Here is a 13,899-nt window from a genome sequence, read left to right as displayed (position 1 = left end):
AAGGAATGTCTATCCTTATTACCGGTATGTTTGGGTTGTAGAATGTTTTCACGAGACCATAGTAGCAAACCAGTAATAGACAAAAAAACAAAACAAAAAAACTTTTTTGTAGTCCATGGCATGCATGGTTATGCTTATTAAAGGAGGGTATAAGAATATGTTCTGAGATTTAAACCAACAGTTGTTTGTGGTTTTGGGAAAAAATGTGGCCATAGTATTTATGGCTAGTTGGTTTTGTCTTCTGGGCACCAAAACTGCTGGAGTCTAAAAGTGGAGCGTGAATTTTATGGATGGATTTTTTACACCTAGTTAAAGCATGTAGTTATGAATTATGGTTGAAAAATTTAAACATGTATCTTTCTTTTCCCATTAGATGAAAATAATCATTGCAATTACACTATGAAGAGTAAGAAGCCTATGCAAAGAATCCAACTTTACCTATTACAAATAAGTGCCTCGCTAATTTATAGTTTTCACCACACAAGACGAGACTGGAAAGGATCTTTGGCTAACTTGGTGTTACCTATTCTCTTTGTTACAATGGCAATGGGCATGTTTAATTTGAAGCCATTTTCTTTTGATCATCCACCACTTAAACTGTCTTCTGACCTATATTCTAATGAACAAGCTTTATTTTTCAGGTAAGCGTATAATTAGTGTCAGATTAGTGTTACAGTTTTAATTATGTAAATGTTCTTACCAGATCGTTGCTCCTTTCTCATTTCCATCTGTAAGTAAATGCTTGCTTTATGGCAAACAACATTGCCATAGGAAATGAAATCACTGGGGAAACATAAAAGTTGGTTCTGTTCTCCTTACCATGTTGTGAAACCCTTTTCAAGCAATGCTGACTTTGATTAATTTGGGTGACAGAAGGAGGCAAAAGAAAGCCTTTTTGTTAAACGTGAAGCTATCTTTTAACGAGAATGCAGTTCAAACCACCCAAAAATTGTTAAATTTATTTAAAGTGGATTTACATACAGTATACATAAAAAAAAACTTTCTTATATTATCTGCACCTATTTAGTTTGATTTATCCAACGTACCATTTACATATTACTGTTTTCAAAACATTTTGTTCTATAATTAGTTTTGATCATTGAAAATATACAGCAAAATTAAGGAATGTAATTTAGCTTGTTTTTTTGTTTTTATACTCAACAGCACTGACTCTAGTCATTCAAACAGCTTTCCTGAAGTAATAGCAAGACATTTTGGAAGCCAAAACAGTACATGCACTTATACTAGGTAGGTTATCAATATTAAAATACAGACCTTTGCGTATAGCAAAAAAGACCATGTGAAACAAACATTTATTGGTAAGTAGTTAACTATAATTTTTATTTAATCTTAAATACAGTATATACCAGAGACTCCAAACAGAAAGTTGTAGTGCATTAAAGTCAGCAAACTTTATTTAAAATAAATATATACAAGATCGCATCACATCAATTACTGCAAACTATGATGCATCTGTCCAAACGTCTAATAAAATATTGCAATGATAGCAAAAAGCATACAGAGTCTCAATTACCTGAAACACCTTGTTACACAGGATTAAATCCAGGGCTCAAGTCCTGCAGGAACGCGTGGGAACGGAGTCCCTGCACTTTTTTCACAGCAGGAACGCAGTTCCCCTTGCAGGACTAGAGCAGCCGATAGCAGCCGAGCCACCTGAGCCAATCCTTCACTAAGCGGCGATGCCCAGCTCAAGTCACTGTCAGGGGCAGGCGAACCTTAGTAATGATTGATTGATTGATTTTTGAGCTTAATTAGGCGCCAAATGCCCACTGTGAAGTGAGCGTCTAAGCGCCACTGGTGAGATGTAACTTTGAATCAATCCGCCGTGAAGTGTATGAGAAAAAATATAAAAGGAAAAAGGAACAGTGGGGATACTAGAGGAGGGGTAGAAGACATCATAGTTATTAGAGAGGCAAGTGGCCCCTTCAATGAGGGGGCGGACTGTGAGAGGGAAAATAATATAAATTTGTCCATAGGCCTGGATGAACAGCTCCGTCTTTAGTTTTTTTTTTGAAGAGGAGCAGGTTATCCTTTATGTTACTGGTCGCTTTCTGTATAAGGATTCATCGGGTAGTGTGCGGGTATTCCGTCACTTCCTCGATGTCGCAATGTCTCCTGGGAGCTTTTGTCATTGTTCCCAGGAGACATTGCGGAGGTCTGATTAAAGTTCTTTCTAAATCCCACGATAACTCGCGGCAGACCTCCGCAATGTCTCCTGGGAACAATGACAAAAGCTCCCAGGAGACATTGCGACATCGAGGAAGTGACGGAATACCTGCACACTACCCGATGAATCCATATACAGGAAGCGGCCAGTAACATAAAGGATTACTAACGTACAGTGGATCGAAAAAAAAAAACCATGCGGTTTAGTAATTATGCATATGAGCGTATCATTTTTTTGTTTTTGGTGGGGGAGTGGATCTTGGGTGGGAGTTCCCACACTTTTTCCCCAGGACTTGACCCCTGATTAAATCCCAGTATTTAATATTAACACTTTGCTTCTCTTCACACAGTCATGCATCTTGAATTACTCTCTTGGGATTTCAGTCAGGAGTCCCATGTATCCTCACACTCATCTTTTATCCCGATTCCTGACTGGCAGTCCACTATTGGTTTCTCAGTATCATCCTGTAGCATGCTGAACATGCATTTTCTTTTTCAATAGTCAGATGCATGAAATTACCTCAGACCTCTTCATTGCTGACAATTAATCTAAAACTTTATAGTCACTGTGCTCTTCAGGATGACATTTGTAACAGTTACAACAAAATATAGTATATACAGAATAAAAAACAGCACTTATTTACAAACCTGTAACATAACTCTGCACCACAAAAATACATAAACCATACAAAAAATAAAATTGTGGATTTTCATGTGTTCAATGCGATTTTAAATACATAAACTTCAAAAAATATTAAGTCCATTAAACTCATGGCTATTTAATGTGTGCATTGTGTGTTTTTATTTAAATTTGAAGAGTGTTTAAGTTTGCATCTAATGAGTGCAAAACAAAGACCCACCTGATGATGGGAGCAACTCACTGAGGTGAGAGCAAAGCAGAATCTCCTAATACAAGGTTATGTTAGTATCTCTCGAATACCAAGCTTGTAATATTCCCCCCTGCCTGTGCCTTCCTCCATAACTTGTCCATTAAGATCAATACTACAACCTTCCCCTCATACCAGGGTACTAGATGTAATGCTGTCCTGTTGGCCCTAAATACAATTGCTGTTAAAGACTTGTAGATTTCACCTCTGTAAAATGTGCCCTTTTGTTACTGATGAAATCACCAAGCTACTCATTCACTCCCTTGTTATCTCTCACTATTGTAACTCCCTTTACATCGGCCTACCTCTCCATAGGCTATCCCCTATTCAGTCTATCATAAATGCTGCTGCCAGACTGATCTACATTACCAACCACTCTGTATCTACCACCCCATCTGCCAATCCCTCTACTGGCTTCCAACTGCCCAGCTAATTTAATTCAAATCCAAATCCATTCACAACTCTGCCCCGAGCTACATCACCAGTCTTGTCTCCAAATATCCTTAAAAAAAATATTACAATTACTGTCTATATAGTCTGGACAAAATCTATTAATTTTTCTGTGTAATGTACAGTATACATTTAGATGTAGATTTGTAGAATGAAAAGCTGCATGCTGCTTTCCCTTTTAAAAGGTGTCCTACTCCAACTAACTTATTGCCAACTAGACATGTGCAGGATGAAAAATGTGTTTTGTTTGTTTTGTTTCGATTCGTTATTTAATTAAATTAGTTTAGTTAAGTTTGTTGCATTCATTACATTTGTTTTCGGGATTCATTTCGTATTCGAAAAAAATTCTACCGCATTCGAAAAAACTCTACCGCATTCAAAATAATTGTAACGCTTTAGAAAACAAATCTACCAAATTCGAAAAAAAATTATCAAATTCGAAATAATGCTACCACATTTAAACAAAACTATATATAACCATTTCCTGAAATTCGAAATTCGTATAGAATGATTTTGAATTAGAATAGAACAGATTAGAATAGAATAGAAAATAGAAAATAATAGAATATAATAGAAAAACAATAGCACAGAATAGAATAAAATCGAATATATGTTTTTCTAGTTTATTCTTTTCTATTATTTGTTATACTAATCTTTTGTATTCAAATTCATCCTATACGAAATTCAAATTTTGTAAGATGTTATATATAAACATCTTCCAAAATTCGAATTTGGATAGAAAAGATTAGGATAGAATTTAAAATAATAAAAAAACAACAGAACAGAAAAAGAAAAATTATATATATATATATATATATATATATATATATATATATATATATATATATATATATAAAAACATCTTCCGAAATTCAAATTTCGTATACAATGAATTAGAATTCAAATAGAAAAGATTAGAATAGAGTAGAAAAGAATAGACTAGAAAAAAACAATAGAACAGAATAGAATAAAATAATATTATTCTGTTCTATTGTTTTTCTAGTCCATTCTTTTCTACTCTATTCTAATCTTTTCTATTCAAATTCATTCTATACAAAATTCGAATTTCGGAAAATGGTTATATATATATATATATATATATATATATATATATATATATATATATATATATATATAATAGGATTAGGTTTAATCTTAACCCTAATATTTACATATATATCCATTAGTGTTTTAAAAAAAATGTATTCGATTTTTTAAAACACAGATATAATTTACATTTCATTTCCAATAAGCGTACAAAAGGAATCACTTTTTAAAATGAATTCGACATTACATGAACATAAATAACAACAATAACAACAATATGGGTCAATCCTACATCCTCCTGATTTTTCATCTCACTTCTACCTCCCAAAAAGGGGAGAGAGAAAAAAAAAACATATAACCATATAAACATATATATCCATTATTCGAAAATTCAAATTTCGTATAGAATGATTTTGAATTGTAAAAGAAAAGATTAGAATAGAAAATAGAAAAAAATAGAATAGAAAAACAATAGAATAGAATAACATATAACATATATTATATTTCATTCTATTCTGTTCTATTGTTTTTCTAGTCTATTCTTTTCTATTTTTTTCTATCCTAATCTTTTCTATTCAGATTCATTCTATACGAAACCCGAATTTCGTTTAAATATATATATATATATATATATATATATATATATATATATATATATATATATATATATATATATATATATATATGTATGTATGTATGTATATATATATATATATATATATATATATATATATATATATATATATATATATATATGATATAGAATAAAATGTAATTTGTTTTCTAGTTTATTCTTTTCTATTATTTTCTATACTAATCTTTTGTATTCATATTCAAAATCATATTCAAACCCCAAACAGAAGCTCAAACACACATACCTATATATTGTATATATTACACACAAACACACAGAAATCTGTGTACATCGGAATAGTGATCTGGCCCTTTCTTCTCCCTGAAAATCAGGGAGAAAAAAACAGCCTGATTAATAAGTAAAAGCAGTGCACTTTACACATTGTTAGACACACAGTTAACCCCTTGATGTCAACCCTTTCCCAGCCAGTGTCATTAGTACAGTATAATCACTGTATTAGTAGTAGTGTCCCTGCGACATCAATGTCAGTTTGTGACCCTGCCAGCCAGCGTCAGTTAGTACAAGATTGCTCACAGTGCCCCTTACATCAGAATCCTGCCACAGTGCCCCTTTACATCAGAATCCTGCCACAGTGCCCCCTTACATCAGACCATGGCACAGTGCCCCCTGACATCAAAATCATGCCACAGTGCCCCCTTACATCAGAGCATGGCACAGTGACCCCTGACATCAGAATCCTGTTACATCAGAATCCCGTTACAGTGCCCCCTTACATCAGAGCATGGCACAGTGACCCCTGACATCAGAATCCTGTTACAGTACCCTCTTACTTTAAAGAATGGCACAGTACCCCCCTGACATCAGAGAATGGCACAGTGCCCCTTACATCAGAGCATGGCACAGTGACCCCTGACATCAGAATCCTGTTACAGTACCTTCTTACATCAGAGAATGGCACAGTTACCCCCCTGACATCAGAGCATGGCACAGTGACCCCTGAGATCAGAATCCTGTTACAGTACCCTCTTACATCAGAGAATGGCACAGTACCCCCCTGACATCAGAGAATGGCACAGTGCCCCTTACATCAGAGAATAGCACAATGCCCCCTGGCATCAGAGAATGGCATAGTGCCTCCTTACATCAGAATCCTGGCACAGTGCCCCTGACATCAGAATCCTGGCACAGTGCCCCTTACATCAGACAATGGCACAGTGCTCCCTTACATCATAATCCTGGCACAGTGCCCCTTACATCAGAGAATGGCTCAGTGCCCCCTTACATCAAAGCATGGCACAGTGCCCCCTTACATCAGAATCCTGGCACAGTGCCCCCTTACATCAGAATCCTGGCACAGTGCCCCCTTACATCAGAATCCTGGCACATAGCCCCCTGACATCAGAGCATGGCACAGTGACCCCTGACATCTGAATCCTGTTACAGTGCCCCTGACATCAGAATCCTGGCATAGTGCCCCTGACATCAGAGCATGGCACAGTACCCTCTTACATCAGAGAATGGCACAGTGTCCCCTGACATCAGAGAATGGCATAATGCCCCCTTACATCAGAATCCTGACACAGTGCCCCCTGACATCAGAATCCTGGCACAGTGCCCCTTACATCAGAGAATGGCACAGTGCCCCCTTACATCAGAATCCTGGCACAGTTTCCTTTACATCAGAGCATGGCACAGTGCCACCTTACATCAGAGCATGGCACAGTGTCCCTTTACATCAGAGCATGGCACAGTTTCCCTTTACATCAGAGCATGGCACAGTGCCCCTGTACATCAGAGCATGGCACAGTGACCCCTGACATCAAAATCCTGTTACAGTGCCCCCTTACATCAGAGCATGGCACAGTGACCCCTGACATCAGAATCCTGTTACAGTGCCCCCTTACATCAGAGCATGCACAGTGACCCCTGACATCAGAATCCTGTCACAGTACCCTCTTACATCAAAGAATGGCACAGTACCCCCCTGACATCAGAGAATGGCACAGTGCCCCTTACATCAGAGCATGGCACAGTGACCCCTGACATCAGAATCCTGTTACAGTACCCTCTTTCATCAGAGAATGGCACAGTACCCCCCTGACATCAGAGAATGGCACAGTACCCCCCTGACATCAGAGCATGGCACATTGACCCCTGAGATCAGAATCCTGTTACAGTACCCTCTTACATCAGAGAATGGCACAGTACCCCCTGACATCAGAGAATGGCACAGTGCCCCTTACATCAGAGAATGGCATAGTGCCGCCTTACATCAGAATCCTGGCACAGTGCCCCCTTACATCAGAATCCTGGCACAGTGCCCCCTTACATCAGAATCCTGGCACATATCCCCCTGACATCAGAACATGGCACAGTGACCCCTGACATCAGAATCCTGTTACAGTGCCCCTGACATCAGAATCCTGGCATAGTGCCCCTGACATCAGAGCATGGCACAGTACCCTCTTACATCAGAGAATGGCACAGTGTCCCCTGACATCAGAGAATGGCATAATGCCCCCTTACATCAGAATCCTGACACAGTGCCCCCTGACATCAGAATCCTGTCACAGTGCCCCCTACATCAGAGAATGGCACAGTGCCCCCTTACATCAGAATCCTGGCACAGTTTCCTTTACATCAGAGCATGGCACAGTGCCACCTTACATCAGAGCATAGCACAGTTTCCCTTTACATCAGAGCATGGCACAGTGCCCCTTTACATCAGAGCATAGTGCAGTGCCCCTTTACATCTGAATCCTTTTACAGTGCCCCCTTACATCAAAATCCTGGCACAGTGCCCCTTACATCAGAGAATGGCACAGTACCCATTGACATCAGAGAATGACACAATGCCCCTGACATCAGAGACTGGCACAGTGCCACCTGACATCAGAACATGGCACAGTGCCCCTTACATCGGAGAATGGCACAGTGTCCCTGACATCAGAGCATGGCACAGTGCCCCTTACATCAGAGAATGGCACAGTGCCCCTTGACATCAGAGACTGGCACAGTGCCCCTTACATCAGAGAATGGCACAGTGCCCCTTACATCAGAGAATGGCACAGTACACCCTGACATTAGAGACTGGCACAATGCCCCCTGACTTCAGAGACTGGCACAGTGCCCCTTACATCAGAGAATGGCACAGTGCTCCTTACATCAGAGAATGGCACAGTACACCCTGACTTCAGAGACTGGCACAATGCCCCCTGACTTCAGAGACTGGCACAGTGCCCCTTACATCACAGAATGGCACAGTGCCGCTTACCTCAGAGAATGGCACAGTGCCCCTTACATCAGAGAATGGCACAGTACACCCTGACATTAGAGACTGGCACAATGCCCCCTGACTTCAGAGACTGGCACAGTGCCCCTTACATCAGAGAATGGCACAGTGCCCCTTACATCAGAGAATGGCACAGTACACCCTGACTTCAGAGACTGGCACAATACCCCCTGACTTCAGAGACTGGCACAGTGCCCCTTACATCAGAGAATGGCACAGTGCCCCTTACATCAGAGAATGTCACAGTACACCCTGACATTAGTGACTGGCACAATGCCCCCTGACATCAGAGACTGGCACAGTGCCCCCTGACATCAGAGTTAATTCATCCCTTAGTGCTAGCTGAACAAGAAATCAACTTGGCAGCTACTGGAAGGGGGGGGGCAGATGGAGGGAGAGAGGGGAGGGAGATGGGGGACTGCTCATTTACCAGAGGCTGGTATCTGGAGGATCACACAGGGTAATCAGTGTAGCAGCCCCCACGGATCTGTCAGACGCTGTTCTTAAGATCTCCCGCCCACACATCTCATTTCTCAGACACAGGCTCCATGCAAGGATTGCAGTGTGGGCGGGGCAGACACAGGGGATGGGGGCTGGAGGAGCCACATAGGATCGAGACCTCTCTCCTGTACATGCAGTGTGGGGGGAGGAAGGGAGGGGATTTCCTCTGGCTGAGCATTGTAAGTGACGTAAAATCTGCCATACAGGATTCAGCCAGGCTCCCCACTAGATACTACTGACCTCCTATCCTTTGACAACAGAAGATGCGGTGGAGGGCAGGCAGAGTGCAGCTGTATCACTCTGCCGCCGGAACTATAGAGGGAGCATCGGGAAATGCGGCCAGCTTACTCCGCAGCTGCAGTTTTCATAGGTCAGTCTCTCTAGGAGTATACATATCAATCAAACTTGTCTCATGGGCAGCACTGTCACTGCCAGTGAGTGTCAATTAGGGAACCCATCAATTTCACCAGAATAAAGCATTGGCTGGCACAGGGGAGGATTAGGGTGTGCCCAGGCACACCCCGTGTGCACGCCTATGTTCGAAATCATTATATGCAAAATTCGAATTTTGGAAGATGTTATATATATATATATATATATATATATATATATATATATATATATATATATATATATATATATTACATTTTTTCTAACATTTTCCAAAATTTGAATTTCATATACTGTACTGTAGAACGAATTTGGATAGAAAATATTAGGATAGAATCTAAAATAATAGAAAAACAATAGAACAGAACTTATAAAAACATCTTCCGCAATTCAAATATCATATACAATGAATTTGAATAGAGAAGATTAGAATAGAGTACAGTGCCTGCTACCGAGAATGTGTTTTTAGCACGACAGCATCGTGCTGATTCTCGGCGACAGGGTGCCGACATCTTGCACTCGCTGGAATAGTAAAAGCACATTCCAGCGAGCGCGTCATAGAAGCGACGGGGATCCGACTTGGATTCCCGCCAATTCTTTTTTTTTTTAAATCTCTTTATTTAAATTTTCTCTCTTTTTTTTTTCATACAAAAAATAACATCGTACACATACATTACATTCATATTTCACTTAAATTCCAATGACATTGACATTAACCTTCCTCTATTTCTTCGAAACATCCATACAATATCCTTCCATCCAATACAATACATTCCTCTTTCTCCCTCCCCCCCTCCCCCAATGGTGTGATTAATTTCCCAATTTCCCCCTTTATCCTGACTAGTGTTGCTCACGAATATTCGTATTGTGAATATTCGGCTTGAATATGGAATATTCGAGTATTCGCGAATATCTCGAATTTCGCGGTCAATATTCGCTATTCCGAATATTCGGATTTTTTCAATTTTATTTTTAGAACAGATCACATCCTAGTGATCTCCATCGACGTCTAAAAGCATTGCTGGTATGATTAGAGACCTTGGGCCGAGTAGCTGAAGCGATCATTTTATATTGCCGAATATTCGCGATGCGAATATTCGGCAATAGGAATATTGCGCGATTATTTTCTCGGCCCTTCTTTTGCATCAGAGCCAATCAGAGTGCTCCTACCGCAGTTGTCGAAATTCCGCAATCAATTTCGCATTCGCATTTTGCGAAATTTCGATAAAATATCACGAATATTCTGAGCCAATCAGAGGGCTCCTACCGCAGTTGTCGAAATTCCGCAATAAATATCGCATTCGCATTTTGCGAAATTTCGATAAAATATCACGAATATTCTGAGCCAATCAGAGGGCTCCTACCGCAGTTGTCGAAATTCCGCAATAAATATCGCATTCGCATTTTGCGAAATTTCGATAAAATATCACGAATATTCTGAGCCAATCAGAGGGCTCCTACCGCAGTTGTCGAAATTCCGCAATAAATATCGCATTCGCATTTTGCGAAATTTCGATAAAATATCACGAATATTCTGAGCCAATCAGAGTGCTCCTACCGCAGTTGTCGAAATTTCGCAATTATTTTCGCATTCGCAATAGCGAAATTTCGCAAATATTTCATTTTGATAAAATATCATGAATATTCGAATTTAGCGAATATTTCTCGAATATTCGGCTATATATTCGTGATATATCGCGAAATCGAATATGGCGTATTCTGCTCAACACTAATCCCGACGCTGTTATAGGGTTCTCTATCCAATTTGCCCATACTCTCCTATATTTCTCCCCGTATCCTCTATTACAATATGTCTCTCTATATAATATCAGATTGCTGTTTACTAAGTTTTTCCACTGTACTATTGAAGGGGCCTCTGTTTTTTTTCCAATTCAGCACTATTACTTTCCTGGCATAGAATAGCAACAAACCTATCTGCGTTTTCCTTTCTTTTGAGATAACATTACCCCCTATTAATCCTAGGAGACAGATCTCCACTTCTTGTTCTAGCCTTACAGATGTCACTCTTGCTATCATTCTCAGAATCTCACTCCAGAACACTGCTATTTTTGGACAAAGCCAAAATATGTGCATGAAGTCTCCTGGAGCAACTACACACCTCCAGCAATTCTGCGAGTTGGTCGGTGAAATCTTATGCAGCTTGTATGGTGTATAATGGCTTCTATGTATAATTTTATATTGTATCAGTTTATCTCAGAGTGATATCAGTATCTGCAATGGGAATCTCCATACTTCCTCCCAATTCTCCAAGCCCGGGGCTTCTCTCTTCCAATTTTCTCTTAGTTTGCTTATATCATAGGGTGTAGTGTTTATCAAGTATCCATAAAAATTTGAGATTGTCCTCTTTCCACCTTTTACCATTTGTTCTACATCTGATTCCGTCAATTGCGGAGTCCCCTCTGGGAACTGGGCTATTAAGGCATGGCTGAGCTGCCTATACCTGAACGCATAACTCTTGGGAATATTCCAAAGCTGTCTCATTTCCACATATGATAGAAACTTTCCCTCCTGTATCAACTGTGATAGTTTCTTCACCCCATATCTAGTCCATGTTCCCGAGTCTTGAACCAAATCCAGATGTGGTAATTCAGAGTTCCTCCACAGAGGGGTATTTGGAGATAAAAAAATGTTTTCCCCTTCTCTTCCTATGACAGCTTTCCATATTTTAACTGTTGTTTTCATTGCTGGCGTCAAGTCTCTCCTAGTTTTAATACCCCTATACAGCAATCCCTGCAGTGCTTCTACCGATTGGACCACTGTTGCTTCCAACATAGTGGCCGAATCATATCCATCCGGGTTTAACCATCTCCCTAACTGTGCCGCTGTATAATATTTATGGAAGTCTGGGAATGCTAATCCCCCCTGCACTTCCGGTCTCATAAGTGTGCTTAATTTAATTCTAGCTGGTTTATTGGCCCATATAAATGCGGAGAGCATTCCATGTAGCTGTATAAATAAACTTTTTGGGAGCCACTGTGGAGAGTTTCTGAAAACATATAAAAACTTGGGCAATACCTTCATCTTTACTAATTTTATACGTCCCAGTAATGACAGAGGTAGTGTCGCCCAGATTTTTATTTTCCTCCCATGCTTCTGTACCTCCGGATCTAAATTTAATTTCCGAAAATCTTCAACCTGTCTGGATATTCTAATGCCTAAGTATTTAAATTCCAGTACCCATTTCAATGGCGTATTTGGGGCAGCGGTTTTCTGTGCCCCTTGATCTATATATTTGGTATGAATCCTGAGGGGGAACTCCCCGCCGGATTTTAAATAAAAATCCGGCATGGGTTCCCCCCTCAGGAGCATACCGGGCCCTTAGGTCTGGTATGGGTTGTAAGGAGACCCCCCTACGCCGAAAAAGCGACATAGGGGGTCCCCCCTACAATCCATACCAGACCCGTATCCAAAGCACGCTACCCGGCCGGTCAGGAAAGGAGTGGGGACGAGCGAGCGCCCCCCCCTCCTGAGACGTACCAGGCTGCATGCCCTCAACATGGGGGGGTCAGGTGCTCTGAGGCAGGGGGGCACACTGCGGGGTCCCCACACCCCAGAGCACCCTGTCCCCATGTTGATAAGGACAGGGCCTCTTCCCGACAACCCTGGCCGTTGGTTGTCGGGGTATGCGGGCGGGAGGCTTATTGGAATCTGGGAGCCCCAGATTGTTGTTTTTTTCTTTCTTCTCCTCTCTCTTTCTCTCTTTGTCCCCCTCGACGCCGGAGATGGAGGGAATAAAAATAACCTCCCTGAACGCAAAGGGACTCAACGTCCCCGAAAAACGCAGGATGTTGCTGAGTGACCTGCGCCATTCAGAGACAGATATTGCCTACATACAGGAGACTCACTTTTGGAAGGGGGGGCCCCTACTATTGCAAAATAGGTTCTTCCCCTCGGTCTATCATGCCGAGAACCAAGAAGCAAAATCCAAAGGGGTTTCTATTTTGATTTCTAAAAGGATCCCATGGACATTAGAAAATAGCTATCGAGATCCAAAAGGGAGATACCTTTTTTTAAAAGGGAAGATAGGAGAAATAAAAGTGACTTTGGCTACAGTGTACTTGCCCAATGTGCACCAAGATACCTTCATGGGGAAGACTCTTATAGAGCTGATGGAGTTTTCTGAAGGAAAACTAATCTTGGGGGGGGATTTTAATATCCCCCTGAACCCGAAGATAGACACCTCAAGGGGAACTTCGTCTATCGCAGAGGGGGTCAGACGGGGGGTACTACGAGGATTGCACGCAGTTCAGCTGGTGGATGCATGGAGGATGATACATGGGGAAGAGAGGGATTACACCTTTTACTCCAATCCCCACCAGGTGTATTCCAGGATTGACCTCTTTATGATACCTCACTATCTGATCTCCTCTGTGAAGGAAGTGTCCATTGGCAGTATAACATGGTCAGATCATGCCCCGGTCAGCCTACGTATCTCACTATGCGGTGTAGAGCTTGCACAGGAGAGAAGGTGGCGTCTAAATGAAAGTCTCTTGCAGAATAGGGAAGTGAGAGAAAATGTTACACGGGAA

The 13,899-nt window shown here is 40.9% G+C and overlaps 1 protein-coding gene across 1 annotated transcript in view; it reads left to right on the top strand.

The window, feature by feature from the left end:
- Positions 1-247: 247 nt before the first annotated feature.
- Positions 248-13,899, top strand: part of LOC120941153 (ATP-binding cassette sub-family A member 12-like) — a 77,005-nt gene continuing 63,353 nt past the window's right edge. Inside the window, exons 1-2 of the mRNA XM_040354435.1 lie at positions 248-641; positions 1,165-1,248. Of these exons, the coding sequence (XP_040210369.1) occupies positions 400-641; positions 1,165-1,248 (326 nt within the window). The 5' untranslated portion in view covers positions 248-399. The remainder of the gene's footprint in view (positions 642-1,164; positions 1,249-13,899) is intronic.

The sequence above is a fragment of the Rana temporaria genome, chromosome 5, assembly GCF_905171775.1.
Source record: "Rana temporaria chromosome 5, aRanTem1.1, whole genome shotgun sequence".
Taxonomy (NCBI): Eukaryota; Metazoa; Chordata; class Amphibia; order Anura; family Ranidae; genus Rana; species Rana temporaria.
Note: the sequence above shows the minus strand (reverse complement) of the source record. Positions and strands in the feature narration are given on the sequence as shown.